Source organism: Aethalodelphis obliquidens, unplaced genomic scaffold (genome assembly GCF_003676395.1).
Source record: "Aethalodelphis obliquidens isolate GAN/ISIS:26980383/991018 unplaced genomic scaffold, ASM367639v1 scaffold113, whole genome shotgun sequence".
In the NCBI taxonomy this organism is placed as follows: domain Eukaryota; kingdom Metazoa; phylum Chordata; class Mammalia; order Artiodactyla; family Delphinidae; genus Aethalodelphis; species Aethalodelphis obliquidens.
This window is the reverse complement of record NW_020838057.1, coordinates 554,487-577,663: the sequence shown is the minus strand read 5'-3', so window position 1 is coordinate 577,663 and position 23,177 is coordinate 554,487. Positions and strand designations below refer to the sequence as shown.

The following is a 23,177-nucleotide window of genomic DNA, read 5'->3' as shown; positions in this document are numbered from 1 at the left end:
CACACACACACACACACACACACACACACACACACACACACACACACCAGGGAAGATGCATGTCTGGGAAAAAACTGAGAAAGCCTGAAGCCTTCACACTGGGTTGATTAGTAAATGTCTTTCCCTGCATGGAGTCAGTCCCTGAAGACTTGGACAGGTGGCTTAATGTAACAATTAAGAGAGCGACAATCCCATCACTTTTTCATAATCACAAGAGTGACATCTGTCATATTCAAAGACCCACACTCAAGAGAAGGGAACTACACAGCTGTGTACACCAGAGGGCAGGAGTCTTGGGGCCATCTTAGAACTCTGCCTGCCTCAGTTATTCTTGCGAAGACACATCTGCCTGAGAAGATTCATGCTCTTCTCATGTGCTTGACACTTGATAAAAAGCGGTCCAGGGATTTCCCTGGCGGTCCAGTGGTTAGGATTCAGCGCTTTTGCTGCGGTAGCCCAGGTTCAATCCCTGGTCGGCAAACTAAGATCCTGCAAGGTGCGGCCAAAAAAAAAAAAGAGAGAAAAAGAGTGTATATATATATATATATATGTATAACTGAGTCACTTCGCTGTACAGCAGGAATTAAAACAATGTTGTACATCAAGTATAACACTTGTCTCTTGAGTATTGGTCTTTTGAGTGGTGAGCAGCTGAACTTGGGTTCGGTACCAGCCTCCTCAAGTTACACTAATCTTTTTTTTCAACATTTTCATTGCCCCCAAGAGAATCCTCCTACCCACCAACCATCTTTCCCTTTTCTCCCCTCCTCCGGCACCCAGAACCACTTATCTACTTTGACCCTCTATGGATTTGCCTATTGTAAGTATTTTGTATAAATGGAATCATACGATGTGTGGACCTTTTGTTTCTAGCCGCTTTTACTTAGCATAATGTTTTCAAGGATCATCTATGTTGTACCATGTGTCAGTACTTCTATCTTTCTCCTTGCTTAATAACATCCCACTCTATGGAGAGACCACATCTTGTTAATTTGTTTATCGGTTGATGGACATATGCGGTGTTTCCACCTTTTTCCTCTTATGAATAATGCTGCTATGAACGTTTGTGTGAGGGTTTCTCTTGTGTGCAGGTACATATATTTTCAATTCTTTTGGATATATACCCAGCAGTGGAATTGCTGGGTCAGGTAGTGACTCTATGTTTACCTTTTCGAGGAACCATCAGACTGTTTTCCACACCAATAGCACCGCTCAGATTAAATCCTGCCCCTTTTGTGTTTCCACAGCTCTCGGTGACTCCCAGTTTACAGCACTCAGTACATCTGGCAATGCTTTATAGCTCTTTGCCTGCAGACCTATTTCCTGCACCAGGTCCCAGATCCCTAAAAACAAAGGTTACTGTCTGCTGTCATATTCATTTTGACATTCTCAGTCTTGCTATATGTAAAATGGAAGCGAGCTACTGGAATTAACAGATAATGTCACTGGGGAAGCTTTGTTTCATGAAAGTGGTTTCCTCACCTGGTCTGAGAGACTTACCCAAAGAAACTACTGGTTAAGAGTGAGAAAAGAAAATCCTGACAATTTCTCTTTCACACTTACGAAGTTGGATTTTTTCCTTTTCCAATTACGTTGTATTTATTCATAAACTCTAAGAACTAGGAAGCAAGATTGCTATATCATATGAATTTATTTCCTGTTTTTACGTCTGGTGTTCTTCCTTTAGAGTGCTCTTGCACAAGGTTCTCCAGGAGCAAGTCATGCTCACATTCTGTCATCTGTCACTGTTTCCCCACACTGGCTAGCACGTCCTGCCTCTCTTTCATTTCTTTTCACAGACACCCCAGATTTGCGGCATGTATAGCATCCTTTATTTCCACTTCCTTTACCAACTTTTGCTCTGTGTTCAATCTCTTCTTTTCCATATGTTTTCTTCTTTTTGATCTAATGACTAAAATGTAGACATAACATTATTTAGATACTAATAAATCAGGAATTAGAGACAAAAGAAGTGAGGAAATATATGGAAAAATAAAGGAACAAACAATGGAATTTTCAGGCTTTCATGAATGTTATTTGTCTGATAAGGATGGTGAAAATTGCATTTTGAAATGATTTTCCCACTTTCTGTATTCAAGCTTTATAAATATCCAGTTTTTAAAATGTATAATATTGTAAATAAACTATACTTCAATTTTTAAACATTTAGAAAAGTTATAACTCAATACAATGAAAAGACATTAAAAAATATTTTCTAAGAGTACAAGGGCGGTCTGCCTCAGTAAGCATCAATTATCTCTTCTACTCTTGGCCTCTCAGCCTCTCTCTGACTATCTCTGGGGTGGTTAGAGAGGAGATCCATGCAGTGCATGCTTAATAGTATTGAATCAGACACTGCAATCTACGTCGTTTTGCTCTAGAAATTTTAAGCAAGTACTGAAGAATCTCAGAACTTCTACAAAATCAGGTTTCTATGAGCGTATATGTTGTTCTATCCTCACAAGGATTTGCAGGGGTAGTGGGCAATTCTCACTGGGGCGTCTCTGACCTGGGGGTAGTAACCTCTTTTTGTGGGCCTGCATCCCATTTCCACATCAAACTGAGGCAGACAGCGCAGGAGGGCATCTGCCTGTCTGTGGTCAAAACTCGGCAACAACACGACATTGATAAGTATGTTTAAGGGAAATGTTGAGTCCAGGAAAAGTCTTGTTTCCTGAACTCTCTTTTCAGTCCTTGGAATTGCCTTGCAAAAGGAATCAAACAACAACACAGCTGTTTGCCCCTCTGTGTAATTTGATACGAATGGCTCATTCCTGCATATGTGGCTGTAAATATTCATTAGCTTTGCCGTGGAAAACCCAACCATCGTTGTCAGCTCAGCTTCCCTTGGATTTTGGATCTGACAAGAAAAGCTGGTTGACCCTCTACCTGAATGAATGAACTTTTCCGGTTCCTTCTCATTCTCTGGAAGGAGGTGCGTGGACTCATCCTGGCCCTCATCCTCAGAGCCCTCCTCTTCATCTCCTAATAATGGTATCTTGACATTTTTATAGAGTGACGAAAGTTGTTGTTTTTCCTCAGCCTGTACCAGTCGACTGGAGGACAAAATAGGTACATTTAAAAGCACAATTTTCCCACTAAATCATCCTGTCTTAATCTTGTGACTTTCTGACAGCAAAGGGGTCACTAGTACATGGGGGAGGAAGCAGAAATAGACTTGAACCCAAATAATTATAGAACTATAATTAATTATAGAAATATAATTAGAATTATAGAATTCTATAGTTCTATAGAGTTATAGAACTCAGATTGGGGCTGACACGCAGAAAAGGGGCGAGTGATTTGGAGCCAGGTGACAGGAATGGGGCACTCGGGCTGGGCACAAACCTCCATGATCAAGTTCAATAACATCTTAATGCAATATTTTACAAAAGAAAAATTAATGCCAACAAATCCATGAGGAACACAATGTCAACATTTTAAATAAAGGTAGCATAGGTACCGCTGATTTTTCCTTTTGCTTAGTCTCCAATATGCTTTGGCCCGACATCATCACTGATCATGTATTTAAAATGTTGATATTTTGTTCATCATGGATTTTTGAGGGCATTAATTTAGACTTAAAAATATTGCAATAAATTATTATTTTTCTTGACTACTGAGTTTCTTGACTATTGCACCCCCTTAAATTTTGCACCTGAGGTGAGTGCCTCGCTCACCCACCCTAGGCCCAAACTTGGAAGTGGATCATTGAACAGATATTTCTGTGTGAAGTGAAAATGGGTAATAGAGTGTTCTACTTTCTCCTAACATACTTACCTTCCTAATTGTGTTTGACTCATGTAATAACAAACCATTTTAGGGTTAACTTATTTGTGTTCTAAGGGACTGTGATGGAGGAAGGGGTGTAGGGGGAACATTCCAGAATCATGCTCTGTAGCAGGAAGAAATGGCCTGATTGTAAACACTGTTACAGATAATCAGGAAGCTGGAACAGGACCAGATTTTGGGTGAGGAGAGTGAGGTGCTCACTTTAGGTGCACAGTTTAAGGGGGTGCCAAAAAACTCAGTAATGGGGATAAATATTTGGACTTAATATTGTAAAAAATTGAAATGAGGGGATTCCCTGGCGGTCCAGTGGTTAGGACTCAGTGCTTCCACTGCCTAGGGCCCAGGTTCAATCCCTGGTCGGGGAATTAAGATCCTGCAAACCTTATGGTATGGCCAAAAAAAAAGAGAAAAAGAAATGAATGGGAAAAATCCATAATAAACAAAATATCAAAATTTTAAAGACAGGATCCATTAGTGCTGTGATGAACGATATGGGAGACTGAGTCAAAAGGGAAAATGTGAGTCCCTATATACATGTTTTTATGTATTATTTTACGGTTCTTCTTTTCCAAAACATTAAAGTAGTTGAAATATATTTTAAAAATTGAAAAGTGCTGTATCATAACTCACAGCATTATTTTAAGTTTAAATACTTTATCTTTACCAGAAACAAAATTTATTATAACTTTACTTTCCTGGTTTAAGTGAAATCAAACTCACCAATATATTTTCAAAAATGTACTTCTGGAAAAAATTAACCACTAAAATTTATGTAAAAACATGAACTTTGGGGCACATATTTTTCCTTTTGCCTCAGGTTCTAAAATGCCACTGGGGGTAACACAAATGTAAAAGCTGTAAATGTTGACATTAGCTCAGTAATTTAATTGGACACTGAAATTCCAGGAGGATACGTTGTAGTGAGTTACTTTAGCAATCTTCATATGTTAACATCTTTGTCTAGACTAATGAAATAAACTGAAATTCTAGTTACATAAATTGAGTCATAGATAACCCAGAACCAAACATACTGGGGACACTCTCTCCTTAGCAAAATTTCTTCAATTTTACCTTTAATTTTGCCTTCATTTGACATATTCCAAGTGGTTCTAAAATGGCTACCTTAAAAAATATCCCATACATGGCAATACATTTCCCATGTACACACTTAATTCTGATAGAGTAAATAATTTAGTACTTCCTCAAGCTGTTTCTGATGGGATATAATGGAGTCCTGGAACTAAATCCTAGAATAGGAATCAATGTGTTTTTCCTGATCAGAGTAGCATGATGTCACGGTGCGGCTCGCTTTCGTCTGACACTAATTTCAAAATGATCACATAACCTGAGCTTGACCACAAGCTTTATTTGTGCGAACAAGATGAAGTGTCTTCCCTAAATGCTACTATTACCCCTACTATTGCATTAATAATAAGTTTCTAGTGAAAGAGAGAGTGGTCACTCTTTTCTGCTTTGCACTATTAAGATTCCCTCCAAAGTATCAAGTTCACTCTAGAAAGCCACATTTTGGGAGGATGACAGCATCTCTGACTGTGGCTTTCAAACATTTTTGATCATGATCCACAGTAAGAGATAAGATTTACCTCACAATCTTGAGTCTGAAAAGGTTGAAAATCAGCATTTACTTTTTGTTGTTGTTGTTGTTGACTACTTTGGCTCTTCGTTGCTGCGTGGGCTTTCTCTAGTTGGGGTGGGGGGGCTACTCTTTGTTGCGGTGCGTGGGCTTTCTCATTGTGGTGGCTCCTCTTGTTGCAGAGCACGGGCTCTAGGTGCACAGGCTTCAGTAGTTGTGGTGCGTGGGCTCAGTAGTTGTGGTGCACGGGTTTAGTTGCTCTGTGGCATGTGGGATCTTCCCGGGTCGGGGCTGGAACCCGTGTCCCCTGCACTGGCAGGTGGATTCTTAACCAGTGAGCCACCAGGGAAGCCCAACATTTACTTTAATACTTTCTATTCTACTAAATTGTATTCTGTCCTGTTTCTTTTTTGTTTGTTTCCTTGCTTTTTTAAAAATTAATTTCTATTTTTACTTTAAAAATTCTTTTTATCCAGTTTCTTTTAAATTTTTTCATTTATATCATGACCCAACATGAATATAGCCCATATTCTGAAAAACAGTGTCTGAAAATGTATAATGACCATAATAATTTAAGGATTATAAGAATTATCACCATCATCATCATTACTATCACAAAATAATAACCTAGTTAACTTGTTATGTCTTACTTAAGGATGGTAAAAGTTATTTACCATAGACTTACTATATCATGTAGGAAATAGTGATCCCACATAACAGGGCAATACTGAAGGCTATACACGCAATTGTAATTACTTGAACAATAGCAGGTCTATGAGGAATCAGTGCTAAAAATGGAAAAAAAGTTCTCATAAAATCTCATTTTAGGTGTGACTATCAGTTAATATATTTGTTAATCATATTGTTTTGGCAGACAAAATCAGAAATAACCTTAAAAATAGTATTCTTAACTAAAAAAAAAAACCACAGAGGTTAGATTGTACAGCCTGTGTGAACAAATATAATTTGAATTCTCACCCAATCTCTGATTCCTTTTTCCATCTGCTTCCTGTCTTTGGTCAAAGCCCTCTCTTATGAGACTGGATCCCTGACTCAGTACAGCAGAACCAGCCGTTGATGTAGCTGAAAGGAGAGTGGCCTTAGTTTTGCAACTCAAGTGTTGCCCAGATGGTCTTAGGTTGTGTAGTGCTGTTTCAAAAGGAATATTGTAGGGCAATTCAGAATCTAATTCCGCAAACCTGTATTGGGGTTGGTATTTAGGCCCACTGAATGTGCTACAAAACCTTGGATGCTTTTTGTAGACCAGGTGTACCACTTCTCCCATTATCTGAAATAAAAATAAATAAACAGAGCTATTGTTGGTACAAACTGAACAAAAGAGCAATTGACTAAGTACATTACTCAACCACTTGTAGGGACTTCCCTGGTGGTCCAGTAGGTAAGACTCCACGCTTGCAATGCAGGGGGCCCAGGTTCAATCCCTGGTCAGGGAAATAGATCCCAAATGCTGCAGCTAAAGAGTTTGCATGCCGCAACTAAGATCCCACGTTCCGCAACTAAGACACAGCACAGACAAAATAAATAAATATTTTTAAAAAAACAAAAAAAAATACCACTTGTAAAAATCTGACAAATTGAAGTGCTACTCCTTGTTGCAAACGTGGCCTTCCCTCACTTTCTGTCCCTTACTGGTTCAACGACTGAGCTGAGAAGTACTTTGAGATTCATACCTCAATGTGAAGTCAGCCTGACATGACAAAAAGAACCTGGACTGTAAAAATGCTTGCAGATTAAACGCTTAATTGTAGACCTTAGGTGTGGCTTACATAGATGTTCATTCTATGATTCTCTCAATTTTTCTGTGTTTTCAGATTTTCTTAATGAAATATTAGGGGTGGGGAGGTATGGGTTACAGTCTGTTTCAATACAATGACTCCTGAAAATTGGTTGCTGGACTTGGCAATGGGAAGGTCATTGGAGACCTAGTCAAAGGAGATGTTATCGATGTGCATGAGTGAAACAGGTTTGAGAGAGAACAGGGGGAAAGGAATTGGAGAGAGCAAGTTTTGGAAACTTCCTGAAGAGTTTTGCTATCATGGAGGGAAGAGAAATGGGGGCAGCTCCCAGAGGGGGCTGAGGGATCAAGAGATGAGTTTTGTTTTTTAATATGGGAAAACCGACAGCATGTTCATATAAGAACGGGGATGATACTTTTAAATACTGTGATGTTCCTGGAAAGGGAGAGAGAATTGCCTGGGGTGTCCCCAGTTGGCCTGAGGGGATGTTAGCTGGTGCATAGGTGAGGGGTCAGCCTTGGCCTAGACAGGAGGAAAACTGAGAAAGTACAACTGTGCTGGATCAGGGGATGCAGACACTCTGTCAAGTGCTTGTGTTTTGTCAGTGATGGAGGAAACAAGGTCATCCCCTAAGAGCGAGCTTGGGGTAGATATGTTGGGAGTATTTGTGGGATGAGAAAAATAGACGAGAAAGTCACCAAGAAAAAGGGGGGGTAAATGAACTAAGGAAATGGAGTAGCTTACTTTCTTTTTTTTTTTTTTTTGCCACACCACGTGGCTTGTGGGATCTTAATTCCTTGACGAGGGATTGAACCCAGGCCCTGGCAGTGAATAAGTCCTAACCACTGGACTGCCAGGGAATTCCCTGGAATAGCATATTTTAAATAAAATTCCCAGAAATGGAATTGCGGGGTATATTGACTCTATTTTCTTATTTTCTATATCGTTGATGGTCTACCATTTGGGGTCTTCATCCTGGGAAGGCTCCACCTCTCAGGGCTGGCTACTTCCCAGAGACAGCAAGCGACTCCCCTGTGGTGTCTTTGATATTCAAACCAACCATCAAACCCTCACACACCAGGCCAATACTCCCTCTGCCCTGAATCACCCCAGGGCCAGGTACTGGACACCTGAGAACCACTCGTATAGCCCAGAGCCCACCAAAATTATTCAAACTATGCAACACTAAGCTTACTCCATGTACCTACCCCACCTCACCCATTTCTTCCCTCAAAACCCCCAATAGAAGCTCTGGGTCATTCTCTCCCCTCTCCTCCTCCTGCCTCCTAACCCACTCTGGTCCTTTCCCACATGGCCTGGCATGCTGTGCCATGCCTTCTGTTTCTAGGATTCCGTGTGTATAAAGGTCTTCCTTCATGACAACCATTTCCGTGTCTGCGTGTCTTACCATTCCTGATTAAAACAAATCCCAGGTATATTTCAACACTCTGGGTCAAAAAGTGAACGCATTCTTTTTATAAGAATTGCCAATTGTGCTCTGTAGAAGTTGTACTCATTCCTAGCCTACAAACAAGATATGAGATTATCTTTCTCTACTCTTTTGCCAGGAGAGTTTGTTGTGAAGTATTTTGCCTATTTTCAACATGATAGCTGAAAACTGGAATTCTAGTTTATTTTCAATGTGTATTTTCCCTATTATGAGGTAGACATCTTTCCATATAACCAAGAGCTGAAGGTTACAGGAGAAAATGGGAGTCTTCCAGTGACCTGACTAGACAATTCTGTCTCTCTCTGTATCAGAAGCTACACTTGGGACCCAAAGCTCAGGCGTGGCAGAGGTCTCAGTGAACCTCTATTGCCATCTCACAAGACAAGTTAGTGTCAAAGTAAGGACTAGAATGTGGGCCTTCTGATACCTTGGCCTGAACTCCTTTTCTGGGCTTTGGTGCTGGCGAGGGGGTGGGGGGTGGTGAACTGGGAAGTGAAATATTATAGCTGGGCTTTAGGGAGGGTAATAGCGTCTTTGGGATGGATGGAGGGATGGATTAATTGTGGATTTTTTTTTTCCTGTATTTCCTGATGCTTTGACCTCTGTGCTATTTTCTAATCTGCCCCAAGCAACATCATTACTAATCCAACCATGGGGCGGGGGACGGCTTTTTCTAATTTGCACAAAGGGGCTGTACAGGTTAGTGACAAGCAGCGCGGGGTGCCCTCTGGAGCCACACAGCACAGCAGCTGTGTGAACGTCCATGGATCCCACCCACCCTCCCAGATGCCTTGACTTACCAGTACGTCCTGGGAATGGCGTGGCTGTAGTACGTGCTGGAGCTATACGGACGTTGAAGGGGATCAGAAAGAAGAGACAGGTTTAAGATGCACTTAGGAAAATTAAGATGTAACTTGGTATTAGATGAGGGGGCCTAAAACGTAGTTTCCAAATAGCTAAGATGGTAAATGTTCTCAATAAATTTATTCCAATGCCTAGTATTGATAGAAATGCGTGACTTAATTTGCAAAAGCATGCTGCTCTGCTTGCATCCAGTGTTTCCTTTGATGAATCTGGACCATTAAGAACACATTACATTTGGGTCCTGATCTGCTTTTGCAGTCACGCAAGCTGGGAAACCTCCTCCCAAGCTGAGGACCTGGAGAAACTTAGCACAGAGCTGAAGAGGGCTGTGCTCTCATCAGGTCGGAGAGCCGGGGCCAGGGAGGGCCCAATAGTCACAGCCCTTCTGTCACCCAGCTTACGGAGAGTGAAGAGTATAGGATATAATTTCCAAGCAATGCTTATCTAGTTTTATTATTTTATGGACCATGCTACTAACAAATATATAAGAAGAGACACATTGGGCTTCCCTGATGGTGCAGTGGTTAAGAATCTGCCTGCCAATGCAGGGAACACAGGTTCAAGCCCTGGTCCTGGAAGATCTCACATACCGTGGAGCAACTAAGCCCGTGCACTATAGCTACTGAGCCCGCACTCTAGAGCCTGCAAACCACAACTACTGAGCCTGCACTCTAGAGCCCATGAGCCACAACTACTGAGCCCACGTGCTGCAACTACTGAAGCCCGCGTGCCTAGAGCCCATGCTCTGCAGCAAGAGAAGCCACTGCAATGAGAAGCCCACGCACTGCAAAGAAGACCCATGTAACCAAAACTAAATTTAAAAATTTTTTAATCTTAAAAAAAAAAAGAAGAGACACATTGATATAGCACATAAGAGGACCCCAGAATACATTCTCATTTCACTGAACGAATACTAACAATGACTCACCTCTGTGTTTTGAGAAAGCTCCTTGAACGTGAGATAATTGAAATTCCTTAGCGTACAGTGTGGGCTTTTGGGTGACATTTGTGGGTCTTTGTGACTGCATATAACCTGGAAAAGAAAAGTTGTAGCAGTGAAATATAATTACTCCTTTTTACTTCCTCTAAAACAAGTGAAATCATGCTTGAAGCTACCCATTAAGCATGTTGTTTGTCCAGCTGGTTTGAACTCACCTGCATAAGACAAGCACAAATGAAGTGGGAATTCCATTACAAACAAAAATAAAATGGCGAAAGAACTTTGAACCTGTCCATCGTTCCAAAACTGCTAGTTTGTTATCGTATGGGTGAAAGGAAGTATTTAGTTGTAGGCTAGCATCTGTCCTATATTTCTCTGAGGAACTAAGGAGCTCTTCTCACTACAGAATGTTTGCATTCTGACTGGGAACCACCAGTGTGAAGTCAGCTCATGTTGCCACATGGAATTCTTTCACGGAATCAGGTCAGCCAGTGGTGAGCCTAACAGAATGAGTGAGTGCGCTGGGAGGGATGCTAAGCTCTTGGGTACAGATGTGAATAAGAACAGGTCCCTGCCCTCAGAGAACATCCAGATTAGTGAGGAGGCAGATAGAAATCAATTATAATCCCATGTGAGGCCTTCCCTGGCAGTCCAGTGGCTAAGACTCCATGCTTCCAGTGCAGGGGGCCCGGGTTCGATCCCTGGTGGTGGAGCTAGATCCCACATGCACGCCACAACTAAGACCCGACACAGCTAAATAAATAAATAAATATTTAAAAAATAATAATAATTCAATGTGACACATCATAAGAAGCCAACAGAGAAAACAGCAGGGCTCTGTGTTCAAATGCCTGAATTCTAACCCTCATCTCTGGCTTCCTAGATGTTTGAGCTTGATCAAGTTACTTACCCCTCTGAGCTTCAGTTTCCTCAGCAGAAGAATAGAACAGGAACCTACTTCACAGGGTTACAGCGATGGCTCAATAAAGGAGTCCATGCAAAGCTCAAAAAGAGTGTGGGCACTGAACGTTAGTTCTGGTTGTAAAATGGGAGAGTATAATATTTTCAATAAAGCAATTCAGTACTCCTCCAGCCTCTGGGGGTGCTGTTCAGAAACCTAGACCCAAGTGGCCATCTCCAGAAGTTTCTTTAAAGGAGATTAAATGAATCATCTGAAAATGTGGAAATGAGATAGAAAACTAGATGGCATGGAAGAAGGTTGTCCCCTGGACGTGCCCCTTGCCCATCTGGTAGTTCCCACAATACAGAAAACAGGTTTTCATTCCTCCTACCAATTAGAATAAGTGAACAGACCAGAGACCGTTCGAGGCTTGTAAAGTCCCCTGGGGTTAGGAGCTGGTTCCTCGTGTGCTGTGCCCCAAAGGGCAGCTGTCCTTCCTGAATGTCAGGAGATGACAAGGCAGGCCTCCAGATATACGCCCTCTGTGGACCATGAAGTTTCTTGCTCTGCTCTTACAACAGCCCAATCTGCCTTCCTCCCTTCCTGCCATGCCCGGGGATGAGCCAGGTAAGAACAAGTGCCCCACGCTCTCTCTCTAAATCCCGCAGTCTCAGAGTCACCCCCAATCAAGCCTGTCTGGATGAGTTCATCTGCTGTGTCTCTTTGAACTTAGTTTGGGGCTCCCTCTCGGTACTGTGACCTTTAGACTGGATTTAGGTCTCTCAAGCTCCCCATGGACACCGCTGTCTTTGGGGCTGGTCTGGGATATCAACTTCCCAATGGTCACTACTGCCTTGCCCAATCCTCTCCGATAGGTCTGTGAACACCTGGCTCTTCCTAGACTTGGTTCTTACAGTCTGTGCACCCAGCCCAGCTGGATGAATCCTACAAGCATCAGAATACCACTGTGAGTTAATAATGCTGACAGATGTGTAGCGAATACAAGGTCAAGCTATGAGGATTAGGCCAAGAGATAAGATCTTTCATAATGTCACCAAAACCTTTCAACAGATTCCCTTAAATCCAGAGGTGCCTGACCTGTTCTCTTGGCTTTCTTCCAAAGTAGTGTGTCCAGTTGCAAAACTGTGTTCCCAACCTTCGTCATATGCCTTATAGGACAATTCCTCATTGTCACCTTTACCAAAATTTGCCGTCAGTGGCCATGTCCAGCCGTCCCAGTCAGTTTAGCATCTCCACAACCCAGGTGGCAAGTGTTATTCACCCCAAATAATATTGTTAATGATGTTGGAGCACTACAGTGTGGATTGTATTGTAGTTTTTTTTTATTGAAGTGTAACTTCAATTGTGTAACTGACATTAACATTATATTAGTTTCAGGTGTGCAACATAATGATTCGATATTTGTATGTATTGTGAAATGATCATAATTCTAGTTAACATCTGTCACATATACATATTACAACATATGTAATTACAAAATTTTTCTTGTGATTAGGACTTTTAAGATCTACTCTCTTGGGACTTCCCTGGTGGTCCAGTGGTTAAGAATGTCTTGTAATGTATGGGACGCCGGTTCGATCCCTGGTTGGGGAACTAAATCCCACACGCCAAGGGGCAACTAAGCTCTTGCATCACAACTAGAGAGCCCGCATACCACAATGAAGAGCCCATACACTGCAACTAAGACCAGACACAGCCAAAAATAAATAAGTAAATAAATATTTTTTTTTAAAAAAAAGATCTACTCTTAACAGACTGGTGGTTGCCAAGGGCGAGGGGGTTGGGGGAGGGATGGAATGGGAGGTTGGGGCTCGCAGATGTAAGCTTTTATACAGAGACTGGATAAACAACAAGGTCCTACTGTATAGCACAGGGAACTCTATTCAATATCCTGTGATAAATCATAATGGAAAAGAATATATAAAAAACGAATGTATATATGTGTATAACTGAGTCACCTTGCTGTACAGCAGTAATTAATGCAACATTGTAAATTATCTATATTTCAATAAAAAATAAAGACAAATAAAAACATTTACTTTCTTAATAACTTTCAATATGCAATACAGCATTATTAACTACAGTTGTGATGCTGTACATTACATCCCCATGACTTATTTTATAAATGGATCTTTGTACCTTTTTACCCCTTTCACCTATTTCATCGTATTGTAAAATTTTAAATTTTGTATTTTCCTGCTGCCTCAACATACCCGCAAACAGGCTGTGAGCACCCCTCCCAGATGACCAGGCTTATCAAGTGATAAGGCTGGCCCCTGCTACAAGGGGCTTCCTCTTTGCTCTCCCCTGAACATGACCTAGTAACATTCAAAAGCACCAATGACATACCTCATGCCTATCCTTGTGTATTCTACCCACACCCTTAATAAAAGCACTTGCCTGTGGGCTAGTCTTCACTCTCTGCTCCCCACCTGCTTGGTTGAGCCCGCTCCCTGGCTTACAGCATGTGTGGACCTTCATGGCATGCCGTAACTCCGTCTTTCTTGGACCTGTGAGTATAATAAACTTTGTTTCTTCCTGCTACTCTCCTGTGTCTCCTCTTATGGCTGCACCTGACTGACCATCACCTAAAAGAACATAAAACAGTGTTCATAACATTATTTATAATAACCAAAAAGTTATTATAAACCCAAATGTCCATCAACTGATGAATGGATAAACAAAAAGGGTATATCCACATGATGGAATATTATTCATCCAAGAAAAGGGGAAAAGTACTGATTTATGCTACAACACTGATTAACTATGAAAACATTACGCTAAGTGAAAGGATCCAGAAACAAAAGGCCACATTATATCATTCCATCTATATGAAAGGTCCAAAATAGGAAAATCCATACAGACAGAATGTAGATTACTGGTTGCCAAGGGCTGGGGGGAGGAATGAATAGGGAGTAGAGTAATTGCTAATGGGGTTTCCTTTTGGAGTGATGAAATGTTCTGGATTTAGATAATTGTGAGGAATGAACAATATTGTGAATATACTAAAAACCACTTTAAAAAGGTTAATGTTATGGTATGTGAATACCTCAAGAAAGCTATTGCTTTTTCAAAAGACTTCCTTTTTTAGAGTAGCTTTACGTTCACAACAGAGTTCCCACGTACCCCCTGCCCCCTCATACACACACACACACACACACACACACAGCCTTCTCCATGATTGACATCCCACACCAGAGAGGTACATTTGTTACAGCTGATGAACCTACATTGTCACATCATAATCAAAGTCCCTAGTTTATGTTGAGGTTGACTCCCGGCATTACACATTCTATGGGTTCTGACAAAGGTATCATGACAGGTATCCAATCTTATAAAATGTCATACAGCACAGTTGCCCTTCTGTAAAAATCCACTATGCTCCACCTATTCATCCCTCTCTCCTCCCCCAACCCTCTGGCAACCACTGATATTTTCACTATCCCCATAGTTTTCCCTTTTCCAGAATGTCATATGTTGGACTCATACAGTATGTAGCCTTGAATACATACTCAAATTGGCTCCTTTCACTTATTAATACTTATTTAATATATTCTTTAGTAGTATGTTTCTCCATGTCTTTTCATGGCTTGGCAACTCATTTCTTTTCAAAGCTTCAAAGCTCTTTTTAAAATAAGGTGTAGTTGATTCATAATATTAGTTTCAGGTGTACAACACAGTGATTCAAAATTTTTATAGATTATACTCCATTTAAAGTTACTATAAAATATTGGCATATCCCTTGTGATGTACAACACATACTTGTAACTCATTTATTTTATACATGGTAGTTTGTACCTCTTAATCACCTACCCCTGTCTTGTCCCTCCCTGTCAAAGCTATTATTTTTAAAAAATGAGAAAAGCCTTTGAGTTTGGGTGATCTTTGTTTTTTTTGTTTGTTTGTTTTTTGCGGTACGCGGGCCTCCCACGGCTGTGACCTCTCCCGTTGTGGAGCACAGGCTCCGGACGCGCAGGCTCAGCGGCCATGGCTCACGGGCCCAGCCGCTCCGCGGCATGTGGGATCCTCCCGGACCGGCGCACTAACCCGTGTGCCCTACATCAGCAGGCGGACTCTCAACCACTGCGCCACCAGGGAAGCCCGACTTTGGGTGATCTTAAGTGCAGCCCATGGACTACAACTCCCAGAAGCCTGCACAGGCCGCTGTCTCTCAGCGGCCTGAGTGCTCTCATTAGTCGGAGGCACGCCACGGTGCCCTCTGGGAGTTGTAGTCTGAGCCTCACAGGCCCGAGGAGGCCAGGACCCGGCCTATGGACCACAACTCCCAGAAGGCTGTGCAGCCCAGCCGCGTCTCCTAGGTAACTGAGGATGGGCTCCACCACAGTCTCTTCCTGCTACGGTTGTTCTCCAGTTGCCTTAAGCTTTTTGCTCAAGGTTAGGAGTTTTTAATTATTACCGGAAAGAAGGTAAATCCGATCCAAGCTTCTCCACCATGACCATGACCTTTTCTCTTGGGCTTCAGTACTTTTTAATAATGTGGTTTCTTTGTGTTTATCTTGCTCTGAAGTTCACTGAGCGGTTTGAATCTGTACGGTGAAGCGTTTCATCACTTCTCTGCGCACTGCAGCACCACGTTGGTCCAAGTTTCCATCTCTCGCCGGAACGAACACAGTAGCCTCCGCGCTTGCCTTCCTTGGTAACGGTTGCCTCCATCAGGTCATTATCCACACAGCAGCCACTAGGACCTCTTTAAAAACAAAAGCATTTTCTGTCCTTCCTGGTTAAAGTTGCTCAGTGGTTCCCATACAGAAACCCAGCCTTCGTGCGTGTCTGGGCAGCTCACCAAGGCCTTGTGGGAGGTCATCCTTCCTGCTGTGGGTTCTGACCAGACCCAGAAGCAGGGCTTGGAGCCAACTTCTGCCAAACAGAAAACAAAATCAAGCTTAGGCAAGGAGAGACTACGTTCAGAAAGACGATTCCAGTAAGGAGAGGGGGACTGTTGCAGTAGGGAGAACACTCTTGACAGTAAGATCTGCAAGCATCTCCAAGGTTGCACAGAAAGGAACTTTCTTTCATAGGGAGGAGTGAACAAGGCTAGAAAGAACCGGGTGCGGGGAGTGGAAGATCGGACTGCAGCAGGAGATGTCTTGCTGTCAGCTGGTTCTAGAGAGGGGCCACTTTCCTGCATTCGAATACTTATTTAACCTTAGGAGTAAGTCAGAGTTCAAGGGTCTTTGGGGAGTGAAGAAGCTGAACTAAAGTTTGGTGAAGTCAACTCAACAGACTTTTGTTCTGATTGATCAGTCTAGCTAATCATTTATGAGAGTGAATGGAAATTTGGAGAGTCTGGCTCTAGCCTTGTCCTATGTGAAAGAGGGGTCAAGAGTCCCATCTGTCCTTCACAGTAAGCCGTTTCCTGGAACACAAAAGGTTGGAGGGATCCAACTGTCTGTTTTCCAGGAGCCTGGAGGAAAGGTTCAACATTGTCACCCCTCACCTCCAGGTTTCACCCCTCCTTTATCCCAGAACCCTTTGAAGAGGATCTTGGGGTTGCCCCTCTAGGCCACATGAAGCCTGGGCTACCAACTTTTCCTATGGTGTCATCATTGCATGGGGCCGGGTTAGAGTCCCTCACACCTTGCTTGGGTTCTGCCCAAGGTGGACCCATAATGATCCCAATCCAAGCTGGCTTCCTTCCATATCAGGTCCCATTGGATGTCTGCTCCCAGCATGACAAGAATCTCCAGAGCACTGGGTCTAGCGGATCGGGGTTGGGGCCAGGAGGTCTATATTTTTAATAAGCCCCCAAGTGACTTTTAGGATCAGGAGTTTGGGGAGCAAGGCCAAACTTAGTGACTTTCTGCTGGAAAATCTGATCGGGTTCCCTGTGATTCGGGCCCCCAGTTCTCCACCTGGGGACCCTCCATCCTCAGGGCATAAATACTTGTCTAGACTCTTCAGCAGTTCCTCCCACCACGAGGACCCACCTTGAGAACACTGCTGCCCATAAGTGCTGCTCACTCCATCTGCAGAGCGATTTTGTCTCTGTGACGACACAAGGGAGGGTGTTGCCTGTGCAGACAGAACAGCATCTGCAGGGAAGGCTGGGATGAGCCCTGACCCTCGTGACTCGAAGACTCTGTGTTGCTGGAGAGCAGGACCGCCCACATTCCTGGCCACTTCTCTCCTCTGCCCACAAGTGAGTCTGATTTGTGGTGTCTTTCATATCCACCCCCACCCCCCATTTTATGGCCAAGCCTTCTGACTAGTCCTTCTCCCACATACAGGTGTTCTTGACCATCTGTCTATGATTGCGAAGCCCTTCTCCCTGTGGGCACCACTCCACAGTCACCCCCAGTCTCCTCTCCCTGGTCAGGAGACCCAGGATGATGAGAACTCATGGCCACCCCACCTGATGAGGTCGGGCTGCTGGGAAGCACAAGCAACAACCTGCTGGTGTGTTCCAAGCACTCACAGAACCACTGGACACTAGGGACACAGCACGACCAGGACCAACGAGGTGCCCTCCCCCATGGAGATCACAGCCTAATGTGTGGTTTCGGGAGATGGTGTGGACAGTAAGGAAGGAAAAAAATAGACCAGGTGATGTTCTGTAGTGACGTGTGCGATGAAGCAAGTAAACAGGGCAGTGAGGTGGAAAGTGAGGAGAATTCGTTGACTGGATGGTCCGGCATCACCCACAGCTGCAGTGACACAGCCTCTGGTTCAGGCTTCCCGAGGAGTGGAATCAAGGCAGGGCTTTGGAGTAGCTGAGAGACAGGCAGAGACTACATCACATCAGGCACATGTTTCTCCACCCTGCCTCCACAGAGCCCTGGGCTGGTGAATCACATTTCAGTTATCTTGTGAGGTAAGAAGTCAGTGATTGGCTTTCTGATGGCTTCACCTCTCCATCCTAGTATCCATCCTCCCACCCCTGAATTCAGTGGGGTTTACAGGGACCAGGATCTGATCCTGTCTCATGTATGCATAAAAACTGATGGAGTAGCTGCTTCCCTAAGAGAAATAAATGTGCTCACTGGCCAGGCAGTAAGCAATTTTCTGAGCATAACTATTTCAAAAAGAAAAACACCACACTGGATTACAGATTCCACCAGAAGCACGTATATTAGAACAGATGGACCAAAATTTTAACTTAGTCAATTAAGTACATTTAAAGAGATATGGCATGATACTAACAATAGGAAATGAGAATAAGAACACATAAAAGAGAACCAAGTAGAAATATTAGAAATGTAAAATAGTGGTTGAAATGAAGACACAATAGAGGAAATGAGCAGCAAAATGGACAGCTGAGAAACAAATTAGCAAGCTGAGGAAATGTCCAGACAAAAGGAAGAAAGGAGAAGGAACTAGAGGACATAAAAGAGCAGGTAACAGATATGAACAACAGACACAGATATGCTGACATCTAAATAATAGGAGTCCTAAAAAGAGAAACTTTTTAAATGGCAAAAATGAAATATTAAAAAATAAGAGATAAATTTCCCAGAATGTAAAACATAATAAAGACATCAGATTAAAAGGCCCATAAGTGTCTTATGAAGTTTAACATTTACTTACCATACAACTCAGCTGTTCCACTCCTAGGTCTTTACCCAAGGTAAATGAAAACCTGCATACACAAAAAAGCCCTGAAGAAGAATGCCCATAGCGGCTGTATTTACACTAGCCCAGAACTGGAAACAAGTCAATGTCCATCTAGGTGAACAGGATGACTACTACCTGTGGCACATCCGCATAATGGAAAGCTACTCAACAAAGAAAGTAGACTACTGATAAATGCTACAACGTGGATGAGCCTCCAAAACATGCTGAGCAAAAGAATCTGCATACAAACGTAGCATATGCATACTGTATGATTCTATCTTTATAAAACCCTAAAAGACAATTCTAATATGTACTGACAAAGCAGACATGTGGTTGCCCAGGTCTTGGGGTAGGGTGGAGATTAACTATGAAAAGACATGAGGGAACTTTTTGGAGAAGGGCAAATATTCTCTATTTTTGTTGTAGTGGTGGTTGCAAGGGTGTTGACATTTTTCAAAACTCATCAAACTGTGGCCTTAAAGGGAGAGTCATCAGCATACCAGTTGTGTTTACAGGGCTTCCAGACTGGATGAGATCAAGGCACTGTGAGCAGATGGGAAGTGGGCAGTCTGACAGTAAGAGGTAAAGGAGGTGGAGAAGGAACAGCAAATGGGGCCTGAAATGAGAGAGGTGGGAGGCAAGTCCCAAAGGCCAGGTGAACATGTTTCAAGGAGGAAATGATCTATTATCTAAGAATCTAAGATGCTGCTGATAACGTCAAGGAAGAAAACAGAACTGACGACTGGATTTAGCAATGTGGAGGTCATCTTGCAGCAAGGCAGGTTTTGGAGTGGGTCCAAGAAAGAATGGAAAGGAGTCTTCCCTGGTGGTCCAGTGGTTAAGAATCCGCCTTCCGATGCAGGGGACGCAGGTTCGATCCCTGGCCGGGGAACTAAGATCCCACATGTTGCCAGGCAACTAAGCCTGCGTGCCACAACTAGAGAGAAGCCCATATGCCACTACAAAAGATCCCGTGTGCCCCAACTAAGACCCGATGCAACCAAAAATAATAATTTTTTTTTTAAAAAAGAAAGAATGGAAGGGAAGTGAAGACTGCAAGAACAGACAACTTTTGAGATATTTTGCTTTCTGAAACAAAGCAGAGAGTGATTCAGGAGCCAGAGGATTTTTTGTTTTGTTTTTTTTAAGTATGTTCACATGTCCATGGGGATAATCCAGTATATACAGAAAACCTGAGGATACAAGAGATACGGGAAACTTGCTGGAGCGATGTCTTGGAGTAGTGGACATGGGACAGGCTCTGGTGCCAACCCAGTCAGTTCATATACACGCACAAGTGGGAAGGCACGGAAATTATGGAAAGTGGGTAGAGAAGGTGGACAGATGTCATGCAAGGCCTCTGCTGGCTTCTATCACTCAGGGAAACAGGAAGCAAAGTCTTCTGCTGGGAACAAGCGTAAGGGAAGATTCAGTGAAGGGACTGTTGGAATCTTGGTACTAAACAGCCAACTAGCTTAAGAAAAGACACTTGAAACCGATGGTGGGGAGGTTCCAGTCACTGGTAATGGAATGGTCCTAGGGATGACAATGGGAGTGACTGTCTGTTGCAGGGTGGGTGACAAAACCGTGAGCAGACAGGTCAAAGAACTGTGAGGTCAGGACACAGGAAGATCATCTACCTGGACAATAAAATCAGGAAGTATTACGATGTGGGTGGTTTTAGATGCAATACAGCAAGAGCTGAAATCTTTACGGATGGGAAGAGTGAACCATTCATAAGGTGACTGCAACAGAGGGAAGCAGGAGTGATATGATAGTTTGGTGTCCCAAGAGTCAGAACTCAGTTTTAGAGAGAAGGGAGGGGAAACAATCTAGAAGCAACAAATGAAGAAGAGTGGAAGACAAAGCAGCCACTCCCTGCAAGGATCGTAAGAAAAGGTACTGTGCAGAGGGGAAACCCAAGTTTCAGTCACAGCAGAAGATGGCTGAATGGAGAGTTCCAACTGGGCCCAGCAGGTTTCAGAGTTGGGGAAGAGTGAAGCGTGGGGATCAAAAGGGCAATGAACTGAGTTAGATGTGGGTTAGAATAGGGAGGTAAGAGGGGACCTGGGAGCCCTGGGCATACATAAGTTTGTGTAATAGGTGGTAGGGAGGTAGGGAATCCTTCTAGGAGGAAGCAGAAGTCTGGGACCCTTTTAGAAGGACACTTTAAAAGTCCAGGAGGCCCTTTTAGAAATATTTTTTAAAAGATACTAAGCTTGGTGGTACAGTTACAGAACTTGCCAGGATGCTTGTGGAATATTTGTGTATAACTTACAAAATCCTTTGTAGTCCCTAAATCAGAAAATCTGGGTTCAAAGTATATTACTTTGGGTATTAGAATACAATACCCATATATTGGCAGTACACCTCTTGATGCATTAGGCTGCTGTCTCTTACAGAGGTTAATAGTGCTGCCTCTATTCTCTCCAAGGATCTCTGCACAAATCATACAAGAAATCCAATTAATTTACCCCTGCAACCTTTACTGGGCAACCCCTATACATTAAGGTAGGGTCACTGTTACATACCTATGGAAGCGCCAGCTACAGGAGTTTGACAGTGAGCACAGAGTCCCACCATACCAGCAGGCCACTTTTTCTCAACCACTGGAGAGTCATGGACCCCTCGAGAACTAGATGAACCTTCTGTACCCTGGATTTCTAACCAATACCCTTGAAACCCATCCAGGAAGGACTGCTGGCCCCTAATTATAGCCCTACCTTAGGGAAATACAGGAAATATTTGTGAACCGAAGAAATGCCACCCAAGTCCTCCTAGTCATCTTGCCCCCTTTCCACTCTGAGCACTCAGAGAAACTTCCTCATTTTATGACTGATTAGCTCCCTTTCCTTCTGAATCTTCCTTACTATCAAGTAATCTCTTCATCTGGAGAAGATAAAGAAAATATAAACATTGAATTCTACGGAGACCTTGAGAAATGGTGCTCTCATGTGCAGATGTGTCTCTTGCCCTCTGCCTCATGAAGGGCATTCTAAACCCATCAAGGGGCATTTCCTCTGACTTGCCCAAACCTCCAGTGAGTCCTCCAGCCCCTGCTCTGCTGTAATCTTCAGGGTCATAGGTGGTGAAATTCTAGGGAACCCAGGGCCCAGAAAATGCACTGATTCTGAATGTCCAATCCAGACTTCGTATTCCAAAGGGAGGTTTGCTCTCATGGTACCCGAAATCCCACAGGGTAGAAAGCCAGGTAACTTTACTTCTCATTGTTTAGGAATTTGATTTTTATTATCAAATATCTACTATAAGAACACTGGACAAAATTAAAAAAAAAAAAACATTAGGGGAAAAAAAATCACTGCAGAGGCAGTGCAACACAGTGGTTAAAACAATCTCTGGAGCCAAACAATCTTTCTATTCCTAACTAGCTGTGTGTCCTTAGGTAGGTCTCTGATGATTTCTGCCTCAGTTTCTCCCTTTGTAAAACTGGGATAATAGTACCTATCTCATAGAATTAAGGGGACTGAACAAGTTAATATTTGAAAAGTATTTAAAACAAAGTTTAGCACGTGATAAGTGCTGTATGTGTTTGTAAAACTTAAAAAAAAACCTTAACTGGGTTAATTTATCCATGGGTCTTTCCAGTCGTTATGCATATACACTTTTTAGATGTTATAGTAGATATGTATATACAATTTTGTGTCCTTTTTATTCCTTTTTTTGTTATGTATATTGACTCAGTATCCATAATTATAACTTACAGTGACTGCCTAAAACAGATTACAAACTAATTGTCCAACAATGCAGTAATGAGTAAACCATGGTCACTGACACACTGGGTTATTAAGTATCACCTTTTGTTCCAACAACATCAGTCTCATACTTATGGGCAATACCTTTCCATCATTAGTAATCTCATTTACTAATCTTTTCTAAGGTTAATCTCAATCAACAGTAGATATCCCATTCAACACTTTTTTTTTCCTTAAATTCAGGTTTAGTATTCCATATTCTATTCCTTAAAGGGCACCCAGACCCTCCCCTTATAATAGCACAATCTGTGTTTCCATAATGATGCACAAAATGTTATTGTAAAGCTTCCATCCAATATTCCAGCTTGATGCAAAACAGCAGATTTCTAGTTGAAACACTTTTCCTAGGATAAAATTTTTCCCTTAACAATGCACTCTGATCCACAAATAGTTGAGATCTCTTACAAAAAGATGTCTCATTCCCTACGTTCATGTTGCTCAAGTAGGATTCCTGGTGTCCTCTTCACTGTAATTATTTGATGTTAAATAAAGGCTACACAACTGTGGAAGGCT

General features: G+C 42.6%; 1 protein-coding gene and 1 long non-coding RNA gene across 2 annotated transcripts in view; both read right to left on the bottom strand.

Moving 5' to 3' along the window:
* The window catches only part of CUNH19orf18 (chromosome unknown C19orf18 homolog), a 29,527-nt gene extending 17,064 nt beyond the window's left edge, over positions 1 to 12,463 (bottom strand). The window contains exons 1-11 of the mRNA XM_027097211.1: positions 12,455 to 12,463; positions 10,574 to 10,706; positions 10,386 to 10,490; positions 9,394 to 9,435; positions 6,631 to 6,674; positions 6,459 to 6,469; positions 6,365 to 6,417; positions 6,072 to 6,204; positions 2,890 to 3,056; positions 1,168 to 1,912; positions 199 to 489 (exon numbers count right to left, since the gene is read on the bottom strand). Coding sequence (XP_026953012.1) covers positions 1,794 to 1,912; positions 2,890 to 3,056; positions 6,072 to 6,204; positions 6,365 to 6,417; positions 6,459 to 6,469; positions 6,631 to 6,674; positions 9,394 to 9,435; positions 10,386 to 10,490; positions 10,574 to 10,706; positions 12,455 to 12,463 — 816 coding nt within the window. The 3' untranslated portion in view covers positions 199 to 489; positions 1,168 to 1,793. The remainder of the gene's footprint in view (positions 1 to 198; positions 490 to 1,167; positions 1,913 to 2,889; positions 3,057 to 6,071; positions 6,205 to 6,364; positions 6,418 to 6,458; positions 6,470 to 6,630; positions 6,675 to 9,393; positions 9,436 to 10,385; positions 10,491 to 10,573; positions 10,707 to 12,454) is intronic.
* A 952-nt stretch (positions 12,464 to 13,415) lies between these two features.
* On the bottom strand, positions 13,416 to 19,792 carry LOC113615224 (uncharacterized). Its single transcript, XR_003430929.1, has 3 exons — positions 18,865 to 19,792; positions 15,737 to 16,197; positions 13,416 to 13,907 (listed from the first exon to the last, which is right to left on the bottom strand). It is a non-coding gene; the product is annotated as an uncharacterized LOC113615224 (long non-coding RNA).
* Positions 19,793 to 23,177: the final 3,385 nt, after the last annotated feature.